The sequence below is a fragment of the Centropristis striata genome, chromosome 2 (genome assembly GCF_030273125.1).
Source record: "Centropristis striata isolate RG_2023a ecotype Rhode Island chromosome 2, C.striata_1.0, whole genome shotgun sequence".
NCBI lineage: Eukaryota > Metazoa > Chordata > Actinopteri > Perciformes > Serranidae > Centropristis > Centropristis striata.
This window is the reverse complement of record NC_081518.1, coordinates 39,184,005-39,210,026: the sequence shown is the minus strand read 5'-3', so window position 1 is coordinate 39,210,026 and position 26,022 is coordinate 39,184,005. Positions and strand designations below refer to the sequence as shown.

At 38.8% G+C, this 26,022-nt stretch overlaps 1 protein-coding gene across 7 annotated transcripts in view; it reads right to left on the bottom strand.

The window, feature by feature from the left end:
• The window catches only part of LOC131985749 (A-kinase anchor protein 13), a 150,411-nt gene that overhangs the window by 19,801 nt on the left and 104,588 nt on the right, over positions 1-26,022 (bottom strand). For all 7 annotated transcript variants that reach the window (XM_059350857.1, XM_059350855.1, XM_059350859.1 and 4 more), the window contains 14 exons: positions 25,858-25,900; positions 25,529-25,640; positions 21,506-21,665; positions 18,578-18,645; positions 18,405-18,471; positions 16,732-16,879; positions 15,794-15,906; positions 15,086-15,232; positions 10,784-11,040; positions 9,168-9,293; positions 8,534-8,651; positions 3,128-3,376; positions 2,360-2,436; positions 93-274 (listed from right to left, as the gene is read on the bottom strand). In XM_059350857.1, the coding sequence (XP_059206840.1) occupies positions 93-274; positions 2,360-2,436; positions 3,128-3,376; positions 8,534-8,651; positions 9,168-9,293; positions 10,784-11,040; positions 15,086-15,232; positions 15,794-15,906; positions 16,732-16,879; positions 18,405-18,471; positions 18,578-18,645; positions 21,506-21,665; positions 25,529-25,640; positions 25,858-25,900 (1,867 nt within the window). The remainder of the gene's footprint in view (positions 1-92; positions 275-2,359; positions 2,437-3,127; positions 3,377-8,533; positions 8,652-9,167; positions 9,294-10,783; positions 11,041-15,085; positions 15,233-15,793; positions 15,907-16,731; positions 16,880-18,404; positions 18,472-18,577; positions 18,646-21,505; positions 21,666-25,528; positions 25,641-25,857; positions 25,901-26,022) is intronic.

Here is a 26,022-nt window from a genome sequence, read left to right as displayed (position 1 = left end):
ACTACAATGAAAACATGTTTTTTGGCAACAAAAATCACTCATTATGCATCTTAATAAGCACTGAAATAAACATTGAAATAAATCCGACTTACATGGACTGCATGGCTTCCTGGATGAGCTGCATCCACGTGTTGCGCTCCTCCTTCGAGCTGGCCAGGACCTCCATCATCTCCGGCTTCTCGATGCCCGCCGTGATGAGGAAGAGGCCGCGCTCTTCGTTAGCGACCTCCCTCACGATCAGCTTCTGGAGGGAGATGACCGTGGAGCGCTGGTCCTACAGGGAGAGAAGGGTGGGAGAGGAGGGGAGGGATCGATGGAGGCAACAAGGGAGGAGAATGAAGAAAAAAAAAAGATGACAGTGGGAGGGTCGAGGAGGAGAAGGGGAGGAGGGAGACACATGTTGAGAAGCAGGAAGAAGTGAAAAGGAGGGGGAGATGGGCAATTATAGAGAAAAGGAAATCAGGGGATGAAAACAAATGCAGTGAGAACAGATAGAAGGAAACTCAGGGTGAAAAAAGGAGGATTAGAGAAGGAGAGAGCAGTTGGGTGATAGAAAGGGAAGGTTGAAAAAGACTAAATGAGATTCTGGTTAATGTTATCATCCACATGGGAGTCAGCTGATGTCTACAGCCTCAGCAGTGCTTGCATCCTTAAGGCTGCAGAAACTATAAAGCACAGTTTAGTGCGCTAACGCATCCACAAACCGCTGTTTTATTTCTGCACTATCCAGTAAAACTCGGAAACTGTAACCACATCCAAACGTTTTCCGGCAATCTTATCTGAGGTTTGAAGGATAGCTTTAGATTCTTGCCTGAGGAACTGAGACTTGCAGAATCACTATCATCTTTTAAATCACCTCTCAAAACTTATCTTTAAAAAAAGCTTTTTATTAATGTGAGCACATCATTTTACTCCAACATGTTTTATCTCTTGAATGTTATTACCTCCACCAAGGAGGGCATGTTTTTTCATCTGTCAGATGGATTATGGATAAACTACTGGTCTGATTTTCACAAAACTTGGTGGAAGGGTGTAGCATGGGCCAAGGAAGACGCTGTTAAATGTTGTAGCAGTATTCATCTATGAACTTACTTTCTGCCCTCTTATTCCTTTTACCTCTTGCTGTTTTACACAACTTCTAACACTTGTCTCTTTCTATAAACTTCTGGTTTAATGTGTTAAAGTAAAGTGATGCAAAATACCGGCTGTTGGAGGAGATTTGGGGGAGGGATATGGGAATGGGTTGCAACTTTCCCTGGTCTCTTTTCTAAACTTGTAAACATTGTACAGTTCGTGTATTATTCTATTTGATCTAATTAAAACAAAAATGAGAAAAAAATATATAATTTGGAGCAGATCTGAATCATGGGGCCAATTTACAAATGTCTTTGTACAGGTTTTTTTTAGTTGATCACACTCTTTTTTATGCATGTTTCAGACGGCGTCCTAACTTTGTTGGAATTGTAAATGGTTTATATTCGTGTTCAACCATGTTAAGCACTATGTAACTTTGTTTTGAAAGGTGCTGTGGGAATAAAGTTGATTATATCAAACTTCTAACTCTAGAAATACATTTAAATTTTAAATCAAGTCGATGGTCTTTTTTGTATAAAATCCCATCTTTAACTACCCTGTAACTGCAGCAAAACATGGAATTCATACTAAAAACACTAACTCTGGTTGATATCCAGTTGAATCAGATAACTCAGACTCCTGGAGCCTCATGTTAGCCACATCCAGCTTCACAAAAATACTTTCCATCTTGTGTCCAGATGACCTTTGACCTCACTGCGACAGGCTGCTTGTACTGTTCCTCAGAACTGAAGCTTGTGTTGCTCAAAACTCAACTTGGTTCACATGGCTGTCATCCATTCAGCACCACATGTTATTCCTCTTTTCATTGTCAACAGCCTCAACTCAAACATGTCGAGGCTTTTTTTAAATGATGGATGTGATTATTATGCCACAGGCCTGCCTCTGTTTTCATTCCCCCTACTGTGTGCGTGCGCCGTGCTACGAAGCTGCGATTCCTGTAAACATGGAAAAAACGACTCAAACCTATATGATTTATCACAGTTGGGTTAGATGCTGAGAGCCAGAGCAGCTTTATTAGGTGCAGCTAGCTCGCTAGCCAGAGGCAGGCAATATCACACAATGAGTAAAGCTAAGGAGGCCGGCTAATGCTAACAGAAACAACAGTGGGATAGGAAAATATGACAACAGCATCTCTGGCAGCGCTCATAAGATCTTTATGACTGCAGGGATGGAGGGAAGGCGGAGGGAACGGCAGGAGGAAGGAGAAATAGAAGAGAGAGACATAAAGAGAGAAGGAGAGGGAGATATGAAAGAAATATCCTACCAGCATGGCGAAGACATATTTCTGGTCTTTCTCTTGGAGGAAGATTAAGACATCTGATAGTAGCAGAGCATGGACATCTGGAGAACAGCCAAGAGAAAGAAGTTGTCGTTGGATGAGTGAAAAGTTAAAATACATGTATACATATTCACAGAGGCAGTGGTGGAAAGTAACTAAGTACATTTACTCAAGTACTGTACTTAAGTGCAATTTTGAGGTACTTTTACATTACTTGAGTATTTCTATTTTATGTGACTTTATACTTCTACTCCACTACATTTTTAGGCAAATATTGTACTTTTTACTCCGCTACATTTAGCTGACAGCTTTAGTTATTTTTCAGGTCGAAATTTAACATAAAAACTTAAAAATTTAAAGTCATGAGACATTTTTTTTAAAGTTAAACCTCACAACAGTATATTAAGTGGTTAAAATCAGCCCCATTTTAAAAAAAAATTGAAGCACTACTTGCATAAATGCATCAATACAAATAATCTAATAATATATTAGATAATACATTACAATGAGTGGGGGCGTGCTGCATAACGAGTACTTTTACTTTTGATACTTTAAGTACATTTTGATGCTGATACTTTTGCACTTTTACTTCAGTAAGTTTTGAATGCAGGACTTTTACTTGTAGTGGAGTAATTTCACAGTGTGGTATTAGTACTTTTACTTAAGTAAAGGATCTGAATACTTGTTACACCACTGCACAGAGGGAAAGAGAGGATTAAGGAGCAGTGAAGCGGTCAGTGAGTGTCTCCGAACCTTTTAGTCTTCCCTGGTAGTTCTTCAGCTGCAGCACTCCATCGTGGATCAGCCTCCTCCTCAGCAGATCCTCCCTGGCAAAAATCTGACCGCTTTTCCTCATCATGATGGACTTGCTGTCCATGCGGCCGTGAAAGTCCTTCAGACGGCGCCGTTTCTCGTGCTCGTTCACCTTGTTATCAACCGCCGCGATCACCTCCTTCACAAGCCGAACGGCGTCCGTCAGGTCGTCGTGGTCTTCGTCGCTTTCTGTGTTGTACATGTGATGAGAAAGGTTACACAGGCAGCAGTGTAGCAGTCTGCCACTAAGGAGAGTCTCCAGTTAGATGGCAACACTTAAAGCCAACTTTTATTTGATTTTTTCACCGTGTTTATGCAAAAAATAGTTAGTTGGCCTTTTGAAAGCTTTTATTCTGATGAAGGTGCAAAAAGCACCAGAAGCACAAATGCAGGGGAAAGCCATTATTGTTCGGCAAGTCCATCTGGTGATTTCATGGCTCCAAGCTAACACACTTGAACCAAATGGGGGAGAGTGGCACAGATGAGTAGGTGTTTATGGAGGGCAGACTGTGCAGTGAATTTTTGGTTCCATTTTGGCATTTAACCATGTCTGCATTCCCACTTGCTGAGAAACCTCTGCAAATGAAAGTGCAAATGGCTTTGCAGAGTTTAATGAAGGCTTTTTATGGTTTGAGTTGGTGGAGTTGGACACGTACACCTCTATTAACTCACCTAAACTTCTTTCATGTGTTTCGCCACTTTCATTCTGACAAACTCTCTTTTCTCCTACCTGCATAATTTGAAATGCAAAACCAAATCAATAGCGATCCCAAGGGGCGGCAGCGGGCATATAATATTTGGGGGCCTCAGGTGATATTTTTAACCTCTTCTTCACCTTTTTAAAATACTTCTTGATAAGACTTAGTTTGGATAACATACAAGTGGTTTCTGGAACATTCTCAAAGCTGAAGACCTCGTGTTTTCAAAATAGTATACAATTTCTACCTTCTAGAAATAGATGATTATGAAAAATTGTTTTCTTTTTTTCGGCAAAGGCGTTTTAGATTAAATAGATTCGGTTTGTTCCCAGTAAATGTTTTGTTCCTAACCATTTCATGATTAATGTCCTCCTTAAAATGAAAGCTGTATTTTTATCTTTTTAAGGAAAAGGACATTATATTATCTCCTAACTCTCATATTGGCATCGTTTTCAAGTAGTCTAGCTACTTGCATAAAAGAAGTCCTGAATTTTTGTTTTTTTGGTTTGGATGTGCCACTCAAAGATTTTCTGATCAAAATATTTTTAATGCTCGTACAATTGAGCTATTGCAAGATTAAACTTGTGATCCTCAAGATTTGTAATACCTGTTTGTCACAGCCATAACCTCCAAATCGGTCCTTGGTGAGAGACAAAACTTCCTAATATGCGTTCCGTTAGCAGGATAATTGTATTTCAAAGATATACACTGTTGAAGTCATCTGTATGCAACATGCTACACTGTCTCACTAAGCCGTTTCTGCTCGTTAGCTTAATTATAGTAGATATTCTGAATACATCTTTTCACAAATGTTCAAAAATGACTTTCCCTTTTTTCTGAAAAGATCCATTCAACATACCTTAATGGGATTTTAGGATGTGTAAAGTGTAAATATGCATATGAATGCACACTGATGATTACGTATGACTTCAGTTTCTGTCATTTGCACATGGTGGAGCTTTTTGTGAATGTATTATGGTAGTCATAGAGCAAGATGTCAGAACTGATGAAAAGAAAATAGACACTTATTCTAAAATGTCCTGACCTGACCTATTGTTTCTGTTGCTGATCAGCATATCAGAGCCGGCTGCTCTTCAACTGAACTTCTCACTTGTCAATCATACGGTGTAGTCAGTACTTCACTAACTTCTAAAACCCCTGAAAGTTTCAAATGTTACATATTTCTCGGTAACATTAAAGATTTATGAGTGAATAAGCAGCAGCACAGGTTAAGTTTTATCAAGAGTTGAACATTTAAAAACTCAGCTAATCCGCTTAATCAGACTGCGTGGGTGTGGTTTGATTAGTATGGATTTACAGAACTGGGGACATAAGCAAACAAAGGTTGCTTAACTGTGATTGCTGCACAGAAACACATACCTTGTCAAATTGTCACACTGAGTCCTACCCACTTTCAATTAATGGGAAGAGCACCAAAAAACCCACAGATATTGGTTATGCAAAAATAATCAATGTAAAGTGTTCTGATTTTGGCAGAAAACTGTGTGCTTACAGTATGTAGGAGTCCATTGTTAAGCGTAAGAAGCTGATTGAGAAAATAGGTTTTATATAAATCAACATGCTGCATTATAATGGATTAAAAACAAACAGACAGTCCGAGGAAATGGCAGAACTACAAAATGAAACGCGCCTGATGATATGCTGCTATGTTGATCTTCTGTTGTTTACAAAGAATATAAATAAAATATGTTAAATACAATAATTTTGTGTACATTCATAATGCTTGTAGCTTCTTCTAATATCTTGGTAGTATTTCATGTTCTTATTATATAATTCTGCTGTGGAAGGAGAAGGATGGCAACAAGTTAAATCATTTTAACTTACATACCAATGTCTACTGTTACCAGTATTCTCTTCTGGCCTGACCTGAAGTTTAATATCCTGATATCTGGTGTGCCATTACAAATGCAACATAATTAACATGTTATGCTTCATTTGTTTCATGCATATATTAACAAACTGGTAAAGACTTTTGAGAGTTGCTGTTTCCCCCACATTTCCAGTCCACTTAGCTTATTTCCACTTAGCTAAACAAAGCTAAACTAACCAACTGCTGGCTGTTGATTCATATTAAGCTCACAAATGAGAAGATTCATGCCACCCTCATGTTTAACTCTCTGCAAGAAAGCAAATAAGTGCACATGTGTTTTCTTTAAGCCTCTGTCAATATGGTTTAAATACAGTCATGGAAAAATTATTAGACCATTGTTTTCTTCACTTTCTTCTTAATTTAATGCCTGGTAAAACTAAGGTAATTTTTTTGGACAAATATAATGATAACATGATAGCAATGATAGCAAATGATAGCAATTTTCCATGGTTTTCTTGATAATAACCAAAATCATTCATCCATCATCAGGAAAACCATAGAAAATGTCTAGATATCAGCTCTTAAATTAAACTCTTATGAGCTATTTTTGTGGTTATCATTATATTTGTCCAGAAAATGTACCTTTAGTAGTACCAGGCATTAAAATGAAGAAATAATATTTTTTATCATGACTCTATGTGTATGTGGATGTACTCTTAGTGTATGTCAGTGCTGCTGCTATCTGTGTGGCTCCTCTGGCTCTCCAGAATAAACTGAACATTCAAAAGGCTTTATGAGCTGGGTAGAGGTTGGCTCAGTGTCAAGTGACTCAAAATGAACACACTGTGACTTTTTTGTTCAATCAAACGAGAGCAATAACAAGGAGGTCAAAGGTCAGAGTCAGCTCCACATCAGCAACCTCCACTTCGCTCTACTTTTTACATGAATTAATTCAGAGTGCAAAGATTAAATTCACCAGTGTCCTGTAGGTCTGCACTCTGAGAAAAGCCTCAGACTCGATCTGTCTCTGATATACATGTCTTGTATATACTGCACTTGTTTTTTGGGGGGTCACTCTGTCAATTTTTTTCCCAGCGGAATATTTTCCTTTTTTTGGTTGTTGTACCTAAGCACCAAAATACTACGTTTAAGTGTGAGCGTGCTGTGTTATTTCCACTCAGAGTTGGCAGGAGAGAGTCCTCTTAAAGCACCTTGGGGATTAAGTCAGAGCTCCCCCATCCCACATAGAACTATAAACAGGCTTTGGGGAAGGATTAAAGTGAATGTACACAGTGGGAGGCCAGCTGACGAGAGCTGCTTTAAATCAGATATAAATATGGTGTGAAATATTTCAGCTCCTCACAGTATGCTTCATCCATTATCCTAAAAACAACATATGTCTATTTTTTTCTTAAAATATATGAAAGCATGTGAGAGCAATTCAACTTTTCAGGAGCTTTTCCTGGAAAGAGGCGACACATTTGGTGCGCGCTGTTTTGCAGTATTACAGACGAACAGCTGGACTGTATGGGAAAACGTGTAATGGTGCTGAAAACATAAGAGGAATTGATGAGGTATTATATGACATACTTAGATTTCAGCATGGTCAGCTAAAAGTGTTTATTCAAATATTAATGTAGCACAGGAATATATGCTGTCAGACTGAAACGCTATTTCAGAACTATTTGAATGTAGAAATCGTAAAGTATTAATGTAAATGTCATCACATAACTGGGGTAACGTGCGAGTATATGTATATATACGAAACAGAAAAAATTAATTATACTAAACCAAATTAATCCTGCAAAACTCACCTAAAATGCATACCTACCCTAACAGATCATGCCCTGATTATTTTTATTTGTTCTCTACCTCTCACTTTTCTTCATGTCTTCTCCTGTTCTTCTCCTTTATTTTCAAAATATTCATTTTTTCAGAATTATGTTTTTATTTTCACACAATGTGCTCTCTTACTAAAGCATGGTTTGTTTAACAGCATTTTCTTAGTATGTCCATATTGTTTGCATGTGTATGCACAAATTGGTGAATAAAAAAACCCAACAACTTTATATTCTTTCAGATAAACAAGCCCAGGTGATTTAAGACTCAAACTAGGCTTCCCTTTTTCACTTTTGATGGATTCAACTCACACACATTTCAGTGCAGTGCAATAAAACGTAATTTTCTTAAAAGGTAATTATCCTGATAAAATTGTTTAAATGTGTTTTGAACTGATTCTCTAATGATCTATACGCTAGTAAAGTTTGCCTGATGCTAAAGCAGTGATTTTCCCTTAAACAAGTGTCAGAATACATGACGGAATAAGGCCAATCTTTTAGATCCAAGAAAAATGAACACAGAAAAATAAACGTTTTCTTCTTTCCTTTACTGATTTTGAACTTAAGACTTCAAAATCATCCTTTTACTTTAGATTGAGATTTAGAAATACTGTCTTCTAAAGAGTGAATGTTTTGTGTTGTATATTATATATTGTATATTTTATGCAGGAAGATGCGGGTAGCACAAATAGATCCATTAAAAATTTGAATGTAACAATTTCTAAGAATTTAAGTAGAACAATGAAAGAAACCATTGGGATCAACTAGATGAAGTTATCTCCCTACATATGCCATCTGAATACGCTATGAATCATAAGATATTATGACAGTATATTTAACCCTTCTACTGACCTAACTGCTTGCTGCTTCGTCAGCCTGGTATAATAGTTTGTAGCTGCCAATTAAAACAAACTTCCTCCTATTATTTTCAGCAGTTCATGTATTATCATGCAAACAAAAAAGCCGACAGGACGCTAACCTTTAGTGTGCTGCAGAATTCTTTGAATTAGCACTGGGTACTTTGTTATCCTCTGGGTCACCAGCAAGATGCATTCTGGGATACCAAGCCTCCGCACAATGCTGCTACTCATCTTTTTCTGGAAAAACAAACAACAAGTGCTTGAGTAAAAATGTGCCCACACAACAGGTGGCTCAAGACAAGACAGTGTTTTGAATAACCAGCGGGAAATCCTAAAATTCATTCGCTGCTGAATACAGCAATAATAGATTGAGAAGGTGTTTGCTGTGATAATGGATATGACAGTTACACAACAATAGAAGACAATGGAAGCACTATTACCTCAACAAAAAAACAACACAGTCTCAAGGATAGCATTGCTTTTAAACAAATTTCCTAACAGCACATGTGCTAATTGAAATGAAGTGCTCATGCAAAAGAATCAAAAACAAAAGAAAAGCGAGACAGAACAAGAACAAACTCTTGGTTAACACAATAAGTCGCATTCAGGAACAGAACAGAATGTTTGTGAGACATCTATTCAACAAAAAACAATCCAGACATCTTCAAGTGCATAACGAGCAAATTCTCCAAAGAGTAACACTGTTGTGTAATGGATGTGTGATAAACACATGAAGGGCTGAAAGAGTCTTACTTTGATAAAGGCCTTGAAGCGTTTGTCTTTGGTCAGGAGGTCCTTGTAGAAGTTCACTGATTCGTTGTGACGGCTGCAGAATCTCCCATAAACCCTCTTCATGCTTTCACCGTTGCATCCTGAGAACTAGAGCAGAATGTAATCATGAATAAACTGTCACTGTAAGGAGTAGGGCTGTCAGTTATATTTCTAATTTGAACTCAGTGGTTTATATTTAAAACTTTAATTTTAAGCTGGGAGACATTTGAGCAATTTATGGGTGGCATTGCCACTTTAGAGTTTTTAAACAGGGCTTGACAGTAATGGTCATCAGTTACCAGTTGCCATTTGGATGATGACATTTTAGGATATACAAATTTGAGACAGCAAACAGCAAAATGTGCACTCTTCAACTGTACTGTATATGAGACAGGATTTATGATTTATAATGGACCAGCTGATGTTGGTGTCACTTGAGGGACCTACAGTCCAGTGGTGAGAATCAGCCCAAAGGTCCAGAAAACCAACATTTGAAAGGGAGACAGAATCACCTGTCCTTAGCCTAACTGCTGTTTTGCAGTGTAGGAAACTCAGAAATAAGTACCTGTTTTTCTTTTTAGATAGTATAAAAATGGACATGTGCAGGGCACTTGCTCTGGCTCTTAAATAGTACGTTGGACCTTGAAAATGGAGATCTGTGTAGTTATAGTAGTGTTCAATATAATAGCAGTCCAATGTGACTAACCAGATGAATCCAGGTTTTTAGTATATTTTTTATTGCTACATGGCAAACAAGGTACCAGTAGGTGCAGTAGATTCTCAGAAAACCAACAAGACCCAGCATTCATGATATGCAGCTCTTAAGGCTGTGCTATTGGGCAATTAGTTGAAAGGGGTGTGTTCAAAAATATAGCAGTGTCTGCAGTTGACTTTACAAACTCAAAACTATTTTGTACAAACTTTCTTTTTTGTTCCTAGGATTTAGCAATCCTGTGATCACTAAACTAATATTTAGTTGTATGACCACAGTTTTTTATTACTGCTTCACACCTGTCATATCACGAATGCTGGGTCTTGTTGCTTTTCTGAGAATCTCCTGCACCTACTGGTACCTTGTTTGTCATGTAGCAATAAAAAAATATACTAAAAACCTGGATTCATCTGGTTAGTCACATTGGACTGCTATTATTTTGAACACTACTCTACATGACACCTTCAGAACACAATCTAATTGGACAATGGGAAAAAATGCAAATCAAGTTGGGCTGTTTTCCTCTCTGAGTTCTTAAAAGTTTTTTCAACTCGAGGCATTTCTATAAAATTGCAAGGCACAAACAGCATAAAAAACAAGGCTCTCAGCAACTCAAAGTGAGCAACCAAAACACTTAACTCTCATTGAAAACAATTACAAAAAGCCTCGCAGGCTGCTAAAACATGCTCCGTCTGATTGGACCCTAAGAGTCTGCAGCCATGCTAGTAGCTGTCAGGCTGTACTTACTTGCTCAAAATGACGATGCTAGCATGCTAATGTTACGCAGCTGTAATGAATTGCCACAAAAGAGAGAACTGAATTCATCATGTGTCAAAACAAAACGAGGACCTGCATCCTCAGCACACAAGCCCCTCCCCCCTCTAACCTGGCTGACCAGGATGTCTCCTATCCTGTTGATAGTGAAGCCTCCCTCCGAGCTCCCCCCCTCCAGCTGGCTCTCCTTCTTCCTCTCCAGGAGGCGGAGGAGGTGCTGCGTGTGGAGCTCCAGGAGTTCATCTAAAGCCGGCAGCAGTTTCTCCACTGTCTGCTGCTCCAGCTGTGCCTCCTTCTGCAGGCCTTTGCTGTACACTTCTGACATGATGCGCAACGTCCGGACGTGATGCATCTCCGTCTGCATCAGCTCTGAAGGACATAAAGGAAGTGGTACAGAGTCAGAGAACAACATGAGCAGCAGCCTTTATACCAATCCACAGATCTACTGTATGCATTGCACATTAGGGTGCATCAAAAAACACAATTCTTGAATTTTGATATGGCTGGGTGCTAAAAGTGTTCCAATATATGTAGAAACAACACATGCAAAATATTTTCCAGGTACATGATGATTTAGGGGTGCCACCGCACATCTGTTTTTGTTGGATAAAGTGGTTAACAGTGCTCAATGGTCGCCATGGAGATCTGAGGTAAACAATACTAAAGCTCAAGAAAACTGAGGTAATCTTTCTGTTTGAGGTGATCTTTCTGTGTTGGGTATGTATTATTACATATTACCATCATATCTGTAGTTGTGTCTTTGTATACTTATTTATTATAAGTCACTTAAGTCATATTTATAGGTATTTAGACTATATACAGTTAAAATTTGAGTATCTACTATCACATGACCATAGACCACTACTACTATTGCCATCACTATAGACCAGTACTCTTATCACATCACCACAGACCAGTACTCCTATCACATCACCACAGACCAGTACTCCTATCACATCACCACAGACCAGTACTCCTATCACATCACCACAGACCAGTACTCCTATCACATGATCACAGACCAGTACTCCTATCACATCACCACAGACCAGTACTCCTATCACATCACCACAGACCATTACTCCTATCACATGATCACAGACCAGTACTCCTATCACATCACCACAGACCAGTACTCCTATCACATGATCACAGACCAGTACTCCTATCACATCACCACAGACCATTACTCCTATCACATCACCACAGACCAGTACTCCTATCACATCACCACAGACCAGTACTCCTATCACATGATCACAGACCAGTACTCCTACCACATGATCACAGACCAGTACTCCTATCACATGATCACAGACCAGTACTCCTATCACATCACCACAGACCAGTACTCCTATCACATTACCACAGACCAGTACTCCTATCATATCACCACAGACCAGTACTCCTATCACATCACCACAGACCAGTAATCCTATCACATGATCACAGACCAGTACTCCTACCACATGATCACAGACCAGTACTCCTATCACATCACCACAGACCAGTACTCCTATCACATTACCACAGACCAGTACTCCTATCATATCACCACAGACCAGTACTCCTATCACATCACCACAGACCAGTAATCCTATCACATGATCACAGACCAGTACTCCTACCACATCACCACAGACCAGTACTCCTATCACATGATCACAGACCAGTACTCCTATCACATCACCACAGACCAGTACTCCTATCACATTACCACAGACCAGTACTCCTATCATATCACCACAGACCAGTACTCCTATCACATCACCACAGACCAGTACTCCTATCACATGATCACAGACCAGTACTCCCACCACATGATCACAGACCAGTACTCCTATCACATCACCACAGACCAGTACTCCTATCACATCACCACAGACCAGTACTCCTATCACATCACCACAGACCAGTACTCCTATCACATCACCACAGACCAGTACTCCTATCACATCACCACAGACCAGTACTCCTATCACATTACCACAGACCAGTACTCCTATCATATCACCACAGACCAGTACTCCTATCACATCACCACAGACCAGTACTCCTATCACATGATCACAGACCAGTACTCCTACCACATGATCACAGACCAGTACTCCTATCACATGATCACAGACCAGTACTCCTATCACATCACCACAGACCAGTACTCCTATCACATCACCACAGACCAGTTCTCCTATCACATCATAGACTAGAGGTGGCTGTGGCTCAGTTGGTAGAGCAATCACTGATTGGAATGTTGGTGGTTCGATCCCTGACCATGGCAGCCACATGTCAAAGTATCCTTGGGCAATACTGAACCCCAAAAGGCCCACGATGCTGCGTTCATCAGTGAATGAACTCCCAATGGTGGCAGGTGGCACTAGTGTGAATGGGTGAATGAATGAATGTGCCATCTGTAGTGCAAAGCGCTTTGGATAAAATCTCTATATAAGTGCAGTCCATCCATTTACCATTTAGACCACTACTACTATCACCATCCTTGTACACTACTACTATCACATGACTATATAGTTCTGCAGGCAGTTGAGCATGACCTACCAACAGCCAAACATTGCTGCTGCAAATGCAAGCTAATCCCTGAATAGGACGGTTACTCTCGGGTGGCGGGTGGGGAGACATATCTGGGGGGAGACGCACTGGCTAGGTTCAGAGTTCAGGTTCCATTTCCTCTCTCTGCTCCACTGAACAACATCACCAGGGAGAAAGACTCTGGCACAAGTTTAGTTAGTGTCAGCTCTCACCATTAGGCCCTGTTAGTTGCCAATGAGTTAGCCACTAGAGAGGGTGTCTCAGTAACGCCCCTTGTGTTAAGCAATAAAGTCAATTAAACGTTATATGTGTGTCCAACATCCATCACTGCTGCACAAAATTCAGGGTAAGGCCATGTGAACATGTCCCATTGACCTCCATTCATTTCGTCTATTGGACAAATGAATGGAGAATCTTGAAAGTTGAATTCTGGGAAATGCCCTTGTTGCCCAAAGGGCAAACAAGCAACTTTTACTTTGATAACCGTATAGAACATGTTAGTGTATAAAAGTTCACTGTACGCAACATTTCCAGGTCAACCTTTTGGCAATTAGACCAAAAATTGCACATTTTTCGAAATTTCACCAAAGTTCATGTGTTAGGTGGCACCCCTAAATCTCAATGGAATTCCTCAAAACTTTACAAAAGTCATTTTTATGTTAAGTGGAACAAAATGCAATCCCAGCCAAATTGATATTTTGAAATTAAAAATTCCCATTCAAATTTGATGCACCCTATTGCACATGCAACCCAGAGTCATAAAAGTTTGAACTCAGGTGCATCTCAATCAATTAGAATATCATATATAAGTTTATTTATGTCAGTAATTCAATTCAAAAAGTGAAAATAACACATTATGCTGATCCATTACACACAGAATGAAACATTTCTTGTCTTAATTTATTTAATTTCTTCTAATTATAATGATTATGACTTACATTTAATGAAGACCTAAAATTCAGTGTCTCAAAAAAAATGTATATTACAAAAGATCAATTTTAAAAAGTATGTTTAATATGGAAATGTTGGCCTCTGAAAAGTATGTCCATCTATATGCACTCAATACTTGGTTGGAGCTATTTGACTTGAACTACTGGAAATTAACTTTTCCATCATATTCTAATGTATTGAGATGCACCTGTAAATAGAAACCGAATGCATCACAGTCAGAATTCAGAGTGTATATTTACAAAAACAAACATTAACGGTTTAATCATAAAAAATTGTCTTTGTACAGTTTTCAATTAAATATATATCACAAAGGATTAGAAACGTATCAAATTCTAGTTTATTTACATTTTACATGTTCAACGTCCAACTTTTATGGAGTTGGAGTTGTAATTCTACCTCAGGTCTAAAAATTGTTTCATAGAAATAATCACTAGACTTTGCATGTCACTGTAGTCTTTATTTACACTGAATTAGGTAAATCTGTGTAGTGTCAACAGACCGTTGAGACCTCTAGATGCATCAAGTCAAAGTTATCAAGATATGCTAATGCCACTGAAGAGTAAACCAGTTTTTCTTCTCCTTTAAAATTATTGTAAAATATGTATAGTCTTCTCTGATCAGTGGTTTAGAGTAATTTCCATCGTTTTGATTAAAAAACAGCAATAGTATAGATCTAAATGAGACAAAACTTTTTAACTTCCTACATGTTAGGTTAAAAAAGTAAATTGAAAATTAAGCAGTCAGCATTCAAACGGTATCGTATAAATAATGCTGCAAAGTTGGGCTGTATTTGATTTAGCATGGCGATTTTCAAAGCAGTCATATGGCCCTATGAAAATGGGCTCTATGGCTTTCCACAAGTCTCCCTTTTAAATACATTAAAAATTAAAAGGATATTTGGATGAGTCAAACATACCGTAAATGACGTCTTGTCTCTTCACCAGATCTTTGTCCAGCTGCTGCAGGTACTGCTGCTCTGCACATAAACTCCACGAGTCAGCTTCCATCTCCTTGGCCTCGGCCTCAAACTCCCCCATCAGCTGGCCGTCCATCATCTCCGTCCCTGCTTCAACAACACAGCCTGCACTTATAATCTGAAGGCTCGTGTTATAATTTCTACACCACTGTGTGTGTATAACACAGATTTGGATGTTTTAAATAAACAATTACCATAACATTAATGGAAGAAGCACTTTTATTTTCCAGTATTTATTTACATTGCTCTAGCTGCCGTTTAAATTATTTTGTGACAAAATCTTACGAGTAAAGTTAGTTCAGAATACAAGGAATTCAAATTAAGATCTCTGAAAATTAGGTATATCCATTCCTACGCACTAAAACTGCACTTTTTTGTTCTGATAATTGTATTTTTTTCACATTAGAAATAAGATAAGTGAATCATTTTTAATTTTTGAAAACAATTACCGTTACTGTTATTTGAACTTTATAGGAAAACATTAATATCATTATTATTACTCTCAGATTTAGCAAAATATATTTACTCAGTTTTCCAGCCTGAGGTTCAGAGTCTTAGATATCAGCTGATCAGCAGCTGTCTTGGGTAATCAGATCATCGATGTGTGTGTGTGTGTGTGTGTGTGTGTGTGTGTGTGTGTGTATTGACCTTCGTCAGTGAGTGACTCCATGGACTCTGTGACCTGGTTGGTTCTGTTGAGGGAGTCAGTAGACTGGGAGAGATACCGCAGGCCTTTAATGGGCATCTCATCAAACACCGGACTGAATGGAGAGATAACAGGAAAAGAAAATACAACCAGTTATCATCACAAACACCCATTAAGCTGTTTAAACACACATAGAGCACTATAGATGCAGGGATGAATAAAAACAGGTAAATCACAAAGGGATTCAATACAAAGGGGTAAATATCAACAGAAACACTGAATTTAACACACACACACACACACACACACACACTAGAGGTGGGAATGACCAGGGGCCCCATGATATGATTTTATCCCGATACTTGAGTCACGTTACAATGTTATTGCAATTTTAAGCATTTTGTGATATGGTGACTATTTAACTGTTTAACTGCATTTTGTGTCCACAAAATTTAATTCAATCAAGAATTGTTTTGTCAAATAAGAGAAAATTCTTAATCTATTCATCTCACTTCAGTCTTTTTATTTCTCTACAATGAGAGTCAAACCCACAGAATGACCAACAAAGTATTCAGTCAAACTGAACTGAACTGATTAAGTTCTGACAACAATTGCAGCATTTTCTGGCATCCAGTGTCTATAGCATGTAGCTAACACCATTGTAACTTTGCAGCGTTATTTTTAAAACTTCCCAACACTATATCCTGGTGCCTACAGATTGCTTAGATCTTCTAGTTTCATATGATACCAGTATCTCCAGTATATTCCTAAAAGTGAGACCGCTACAGCCTCTGGAAAAAAAACAAAAATTGCAAAAAGAGTGACTCTAAATAAACGCTTAATATCAATACTTGGCGGCCATGAATTTATATAATATTGCCACGCAAATTATTGCGATACTATGCACTACACACACACACACACACACGCACACACCCACCCTGCGATATTGCTTATGGAGAGGCTCTTGGAGAGGTTGTTGCCATGGAAAGCCATGATGCTGGTGGGTCTCCGTGACGGGATCATCAAGGAAGAATGATCTTCGGGGGACAAGATGGCGGACCAGGGGCGCTCCCTCGTCCCACCAGCTGTTCCAGAGACAGATTCATTAAGTTAGATACATATTGTACTCATAACTGTGTGCTATATGGAAAAGTAAGCTGGTCCTCAGTGTATTATCACTTCTGTTATCAAGTTTAAAACCACCAAAGCAGATGTCAGGACTGTTTAACTGTAGTTACTCCTCAGGTAAATACTGAACTTTGCACCTTTGAAATAAAAGGAAGTACAGGGACTTTAAAAATAATGTCTCTTCCTGCTGGCCCAACAGCATTTCACTTAGAATGTATCTAGTAACTTTTGTGATTGTCTTTGTGTGCTTTTGTTATGTACGTTTTGTGTTTTTTTCGTGTGTCTGGTTATGTCTGTCTTTTTTCTCTCTGCTGCACGGTCTGTCTTGATCTCAATGAGATTACCTGATTAAATAAAGGTTCTATATATACACACACAGGACTGTTAATTGTTTTTTCGCTCTTTGTGCTCACCAAATGTGCTGTAGTCTCTTACGTTTTTATCTTAAATTCTTCTCATACATGAACATTCCTCACATTTCATTTTTACATTTTTAACATCTGTGTGCATGTTGATTCATGCTGATTTAAGCCCTCTTTACACAGCCTGTTCGAGGCGGGAATAGTGCGTATTATTGGGCCGTGTCTGTATAAAGGTTACACAGGCGGTATACAGTACAGGGACTGAGACGTTCCACCTCTGAGCTAGTAAAAGAGCCACAACAGAGGCGAGCTGCAACTGTGTAAAATGGACTACACGCAGTCTAATGATGCGTAGGTCGACCCACAGGCGGGTCAGAAGGTGACACACTAAGTTGTTAACAATTAACATTGCCTGCTATAGTCAACCTTCCACACATTATCTACTCTCTCACTCAAACACCTTGGAGAGCGGTGCACAGTCTGTTTCTGTCCTCTTCCGAGAGCTCTGCTATAATGCATACAGATGGTGGTGAGCAGGTTGGGTTCAGGTGGTAGATTAACGCAGATTTTTGTGCACACACACTAGAAGCTGATGCTGTTGTTTAGAGGTCAAATCTTGTTTACCCTAAGAATGCAGACATGCTTTTTTAAAATCACACACTGCAGCCGGTGTTTGATTGGTTGAAGAAAGCAAAGTCGGCATAATTGCGGACATTCATTATACCAAGAGGCAATGTCACACATGTGTGAGTAAGTAAGTGTGTATGTGGTGAATATGGCAGAGCTTGTCTACCTGCACTCTTCAATTAATTTGTAATTGATTTTTTTTTCTAATTGTTTGTATTTGCTTGTTTTCTGTTGTTTTGTTTTGTTTTTCAACTGTAATTATGTATATATTGTGAAGCGCATTGAGTCTGCCTTGTGCATGAAATGCGCTCTATAAATAAAGTTGAATTTAATTGAATTGAAATTCTTCTGCACAGACTCTTTTTGACCGGCTCACACTCACTGATGTACAAGAAATTAAGATTTTCATACACAAAATATAAAACCACCTTCGATCACCTTTGGCAACAAACCTGGAGATGGAAGATTTATAAGAGTTAGGTTTGACACTCACATTTGTTCCTCATCGTGACTGTAGGAAAGGAGCTCGAATCTGGTACTGCAAACTGCTGTTTGGGCAACTAGCCAGAGAAAGAGAGAATAAAACCATGAAAGAGGAGTTCAAATCTATATTGGCTGCAGAATACTACAGAATCAGTGGTGGAGTTACTCTGAGGGAACCTTTACCTTCATCTTCACCTTGGCACAAACTGGCAGGCTGTCCCTGCAGCTCTTGTGGACGGAAGCGTTACAGTCTGGAAAGAAAAGCAAGAGAAAGCTCAGTGAATACTACTGTATGAGCATGGCAGTGGAGGTGGTAGCGGGGGTGTTGAGGGTGAGTGAAAAGGTGGGGGCTAGAAATTCTGACTGGTTTTCATAGCCGGCCAGGAAACTCCACCAGCCCACTAATGAAAGCCAGACTGAAGCAGAGCATGTGATGCAATCGAGGGGTAATACAGCTCGTGAACGAAGGAGAAAGAAAAAAAGAGAGAGAGAGAGAGATAGGCCGGAGAATGACAAAAACATAAACAGAGAATTGCATGGGAAAACTTTAATTATATAAACATTCCCAAATCACCATTTGGACCAAGGGTCATCATTCGAGATTGCTAAAATAAGATTTGCTCTGTAATCTGATCCCGTAGAGTCAATAAAAGACCCTGTTTCTTACTTTGTTTAATATCGTAGGGTCAAATCCTTTCTCTTTGAGGCAGAGATCGATAAAGATGAAGAGAGATCACGGTTTGTGTCAAAATACAGCTTCACTGCAAGTTTGCACCGACTTTAACACAGACATGTTTCCAATAGACTGAAGGGTTTTACAGACATGTTGCACAAGTGAAACCCAACAACCCCCCGACCAGACCTCGTCATCAATGCTAAGTTGCGTACAACGTTTCCGGTTTTAGGATTACATCAACACTGAGTCAGGGTGAGAGAATAATTCTGTGTGAGCCTATGAGAAAGGAGAAGCAGCAACACTTTCAGGGTGAGGGGTTCTATTTTAAATTCACCCAAAAAAGTGTTGACACTTACTGTAAAAGAGATGTGGATAAAAGTATCCGTCTATTAGATTATGTGATATATATCTAATTATGACCCACACAGCAAAAGCAGCTGAAATTTCTGCAGTGTTTTGCTCCTGTTAAATGGTTTTATTGGGTATTTTACAGCTTTTTGTGGACGTCCAACTAATTCCAGCTAATCTCAGACAAAGGATCACTGTATTTGTCTGTTGAATGGACACCAGCCAGACATCTGCGAGTACAGAAAATGGCGAAAAACACCCCTCAGAAGTGACCGTGGCTCCGAAATCCGAACCAGACCAACTGAACACAACAAGAGCTGTTTTCGCCAGTCTTAAGTATCTGAGGCAGATTGTGACCATTGAGAGGATCGCTGTGATCCATCGCAGAGCTGGTTTCTCCTTTTAAGGCTGTTCTTGGGGTTGTGCCAAAGGATTGTGCAATAAACTACATCCTCTTTAGGGCTGCTGCTGCTGTTTCAGTGGAAAACAATGCAAAAGCTGTTTTGTTGTCTGTACTGAAAGCCTGACTGGGGTACATTAGAAGCAGCCCATTAGAGTTTCACTACTTGAAACAAACCATGAAGCTGGCTCAGCTGAGTATGAGCGCTTTTGCTCTGCCGACTTTCTTTTCTGATATTACAACACACGCTAAAACAGCAAGCAAAACTACATTTCTATCTTGATCAGTGGACAAACAGACAAATACGTTTTTTGTCCAACCAAAGTCTTTAACCCATTGAAGCCTGGAAAGCGGATACGTCGTTTTGTAGTATTTGTATAAGCTCTCAAATACCTTTTTTAATTTCATTTCTATCTGCTACAGAGGCTGAAAAATCTATTATTTAGTAGAAGAGTTGACACTATTTTTTCCAGAATTTCCAGAAAATTAGAGGCTTATTTTAAAATCGCCCAGCGATTTTTCAGGCCTCAATGGGTTAAAGGAGACCAATTATGCTTTTCCTTACCTTCTATCAAACATAGTGTAATCGGATGTTTATATTAAAAGTGGCCAAAGTATCAAATAAGATTAAGATAAAGATGAATTACTTTTAACCCCACAATTGGGAAATTCAACCTCTGCATTTAATCCATCCTTTTTTACACACAAGTGAACACACCATGCAAGGAGCAATAATTAGTAAATGTGAGAAAAAACACAGTTTAAAACTGTTTTTTTCTGCTCTCTGCTTGACGTAAGCTTGTTAAGGATTTCTATAAATATGGTAATTTGCTCCAGGCACATACATGGTTGCCCATAAAGTTGGAATCACTTTGTTTTCAGACACAATCCTCCGTCAATTGTGGTTTCATTTGCAATGTGATGTGTTTAGAAGAGATAAAGTAATACAGTTTTGAAAAGATATACACATCGTCACAATCATTTCATGGAAAGAGGTAAAGAAATATTTTATTCCAACTTCATGGGCGGCTGTGTATTGGATTGTGCAGTTTTTGATGTAGATGGTTTTATTAGTGATTTTTCAAGGTAAAAAGTGCTGCTGTACTCCAATATGGTCATTCTTCCACTGACCGCTCAGAGCAAACTGGGGTTTTTTGGGAGGGGGTCTTAAAGAGACAGGCGCTAAAACGGAGCATCTCAAACAGTGGACAGTAGCAGCATGAGGAAAATAATGTGGTTTTTTTGGACATTAAAGCATGTAAACATTTTCTAGTAGAAACCCCAAATTCTATTATGGACATGAAAATTAGCATAATAGGTCCCTTTTAATTACATACGTGGATACATCTATAAATTATATGTTCCAAACTACTGAGTGCATGAGCATTTACAGTAAGCTGATGTGATGACTCATGTCTGATGATGTATGTGCACAACACAAGGAGCTTTTCTTCACAACTACAGCTTTGTTTTTCTCCTTACGGTTAGTTCAATGTTGTGTGTTCCCAGCAGAGCTTAGCATGTTTTCCAATTAAAAGTGAATTCATAATTTACAGATAAATTATTGTAATAATGGATCACAGCACTTCATGGGCTTTAATTAAAAGGAAACTTGATTAGTGGCCAACAAAAGAACACAAACTGAAATGAAAGAACAACGCAAAGCATAAAAAGAAGAGAAACTTACGTGTGCAGTGGAAGGCTTCCTTGTTGTTGAAAGCTTTATTGCACTGGAAGCACTGGAGTGGCTGGCCTGAGCTGACTGGTGTGAACAGATGACCATTAATGGCCTTTTTGTCCTTCTCCTTCCCATCCTTGTCTTTCTCCTTTTTCTCTCGCTCCTTTTCCTGCACAGGTGGAAAGATCATAGTGTTAGAACACGACCACACCAGGAGAGGAAGGTAATTAACTTTTATAGCAGCCAATTAAATGTTTAGAAAAAAAGAAAACACTGCAGAGTTACCTGGAGAGTGACAAACAACAGTAACAAAATGTCTCAGCGTTTGGCCAGTCGCTTTTGTTAAATTCCAATCTGAATCCAGCAGAGCGACATTATTACTCTGATGTACTACACAGCAGGGGGCTTTGCATATTAAGTGATGCATTATTTATGCTGACAACAAATTGTCTCATTAAGAGGCTATTTTAAATGTAGCTGTTTCAGGGAGCCTTGGCCGTTTTGTCTCATTTAAAAACAAAGCTATTTTCATTTTAAACCTCTGATAATTTGATATATATTTTTTCAGGAATACTGGTAGGGGGTTATTCTTCTGGAGATGATGCTAAGCAGTACATAAAAACTGTGATAAACAGCTACCAATTACAGTGATGGTAATAATGCCACCATCCATATTGTGCAGTTCTCTCAGCTACTGTAAAACTCTTCTTATTTAAGCATGGGTACTGACGGAGACGTGCTGTCTGGGAATCAAATCTTTGACCTTTTCCGTAACAGGGCCGTCTTTCTGTTGCCTCCGAGTTAATGGACTAGGTCATCCTCAGCTCCTGGTCATCTCTGTACACTGAGCTGAATCGCAATCCCATAAAATGATGCAGAGAAGAACAGAGCTCTTATTCTGTTGGACTTACATCACAGGGCCTCCACCCAAACCCAGAGGAAATGGGAAAATGGAGTTTCCAGCTCGCTTTAATGGCCGGCCCTGGGCCTCTTGGTTTGAGGGGACCACAAAGCTCTGACAGACTACAGCTCATTTTGTTCGGTCGCTTCAAGACAACGCGAGGCTGACGGGAACGCAGCAAGTCTGCATGTTTTATTACAACACTTAGCAGTTACTCTCACTTCCTGCAACAGCCGTCTCACCCAAGGTGAAACGCATCGACAAGCTACAGACTTAAAAAAAAAAACATTCTTCACTGCAATCATCTTTTTTTTACATATTACATTACATTACATGTCATTTAGCAGACACTTTTGTCCAAAGCGACTTACAATAAGTGCATTCAACCTGAAGGTACTAGACATAGACCACAGGAATCAAGTAAGTATTATATATAACATATGATGCTTGACATAACAAAAATACACAGGAAGCAAAGATGATTTTCAGCTTTCACAACGGTAGAAGTAATCACCAGTGACATCTAAACCACAGATTGAAACAAAAAGACGTCCGAGTGAAATGTACTGCAACAGGCAATGACTTCACTGGAAAAAGACCTGAGCCCAGAAGGGGACAGCAGGCACTTTTAACATGATATTGTGACAGTCTCTTTCACTAGGATTTGACTGAGAAACCAGAGCACTCTTTGAGCCTACCTCCAGCCAACTTTTCCATCTCATTGAGAAGCCATGGCTTCCTGTGATTCTCCTGTATAACATCCCTGGCTGCGGCTGAAGCTGCTACCAGCACTGAGGCTCCATTAGGAAAGCTGCAATGAGGAAGTGAGTGGCTCGCTACAGGAGGTGCTATTTCTGCAATGACCCCTTGGTCTGGTGCTGAGGCGATTTCAAAATTGCACAAACTACATCCCCTTTGCAGAATATTCGGACAGATTCAGGGCATTTGGATATTTAACAAAATATATTTTCCAGTCAATTAATGACTTATAGGGAGAAAGAACATGAGAGGCTTTTGAATCTTTAATTTAAACGCCTTAGTGGAATCCAATAAAGACGTTTGTGACAGGTCTGTGGTTGCTGATTGTCACTGACTATCTATTATGGATGCAATCAAATAACTGGGTGCCAGTAAGAAAATCAAAGCTTTGCTAATTGTCTTATAGCTTACGACTTTAAAAGGCTGATCAGCAAACCAGGCTCCGGTGAGCTCCTTCAGAATCCTGTCACTTTAAAAGCAAAGCAATGACTGAGGTTAGAGATGAGATTATAAAACCCCAGCCAACTCCATCTTCCTGTTTTACTTCCTGTTCACCCTTCTGTGTCTCTTTGCAAGAGCTGAACAATTACAGACTGCAAACACAATGCAAGTAACTATATATAGACCCTTATATTTATCATTGTGGTATTAAAATAGAAATATAGTTAACGCCTGTGAAGCCTTACTGTATTTGTGGTGTCTGACCTGCAGCACTATGGCTTCCAAATTATGCAGAGAGAGATTTTTCTTTCATGAAGATAATTTTACCTTACAGATATAATGAGGACTGCTATATTTCCACTGGAAAATACCTTCAGTAGATAAATAACTTGGCTCTGTGAGTGGAAAAAAGCATGATCTGACCTCATCTTTCAGAAGAGATTCACTTCTGTGACCAGAAAAATGTTACAGTCTAAAAACAAAACCTACTGGGGAAATCTGAACAGGGGGAAGTTACAAGAAACACAGTCTTGCCCTGAAGCAAGACATGCAACCCCCAACTGTTCGATTGGAGCTGTTCAGAGGCCAGTAGAAGAAGATGCAGAGGGCAGCCTCCAGTGTGAATGTGCACAAGTGTAAGGCTGAAAAGTGGTCAGGTGTTGTCATTCTTGCTTTAAGGAAGAAATGTTTAGAGAGAAGTCGATTGAATTTAAAGCAAACGCACTGTACAGAAAACAAGTGACATTGAAATCAGAAAATGTGTCTAATCTGTTGCTGTACTTAGTATATCTTGACTGTTTTCCTTCTTATTTTGAAACAAAACCAAAACATTTTGAAAGAAATTATTTAGAATGCTAACCCCACATATGTGTGTTTGACCCGCAGGCAGTAAAGAGGTTATAAATCCATCTACACAACCCGATGCTGGAGTCAGACTTAGCTCACTCACAAAGCTGTGCTCGCTTCACTGGTTGTGCACTGACCAGCAGCAGCCTTCAGGTGAATTAGGACAGGTGAAGCTGAAACGCATTTCTGTCCTTCATGAAGGGAAGGACAGAAATGTTTTTCTTTTTTTTTTCCTGACATACTCTTTTAAAACATTTTGTTTATTCATTTATTTTTAAATGTTATTATTTAATATATAGTCTCATTTTATTTTACATGCTCTTAATTTAATTCTTCACACACTTGTTTTATTTATTTGTTTATTTACATGTTCTTATTTAACATTGTGTTTTATGTATTTATTTATTATAATCACTAATTTAACATATAATTCTATTTATTTATTTACATGCTGTTATTTAATAAATATTGTCTCATTTTGTTTAAAATTTATTTCACTTTTCACACACTTGTTTTATTTATTTGTTTATTTACATGTTCTTATTTAACATTGTGTTTTATGTATTTATTTATTTATTATAATCACTAATTTAACATATAATTCTATTTATTTATTTACAAGGCTGTACATACATTTAATACATATTGTCTCATTTTGTTTAAAATGTATTTCATTTTTCACACACTTGTTTAATGTATTTGTTTATTTATTTATATTCACTTATTTAACATATCATTTTATGTATTTTTTCACATGTTCTTATTTAACATTTTGTCATATTTTGTTTGTTTCCCATGCTCTTGTTTAAACACTTTGTTTTATATTTGCCTCTAGAGCCTTTTCTTGTATCTAGTTATCATGATGGATTCCCATGTTACTGGGAGCTAATAAAGTGAGCTAATAAAAACTAGTTAGGCCTAAATTTATTCATTTAATTTTGAAAGTCAACCCGAACAGTGTCTGGCTCATAGACCATTGTTGTTAATGACACCACACCTGGTACTGTATGTAGGGCAGTACAATAAATATAACTTTAAAGTCCCACCACAGTTTTATTAAGGATAATTAAAATCCATTCCCTCACCCTGGTCTTTTTGTACATCTTGTTCTTGAGGTAGCTGAAGGTCCGGCTGACTTTGGTCACACTCTTCCCCTCAGTGTCGCTCCGCAGAGGGCCAGGCTCCTCCTCCGATATGCTGGTACACACACAAACACACACACACACACACACACATTTAATTTTATCCTCAAACAGCTGCATCACAAAGCTTTCCCTGTTAACACATTTCCAAAATGGCTCTTTACTGCTGTCTGCTCACAATAACCCCTGCACACTGTTTCTTTACAGGACTATAAAGGCCCCAGCAGCAGTAGAAACCTTTAGTAGAAATCTTGTGCAGAGTTGAGACTGACCTGTATGCTAGTGACCCAGAAGCACTGGAAAACGACCTCATACCTGGAAAGAAATGAGAGGACGACAAAGATTTGGTTGTTAAAACAGGACACAGTGAATAAAGTTTTTCCCTCTATTTAAGGCGCTCTAAACCTCTGCTTAGGGGACTACCACACTAACCACCG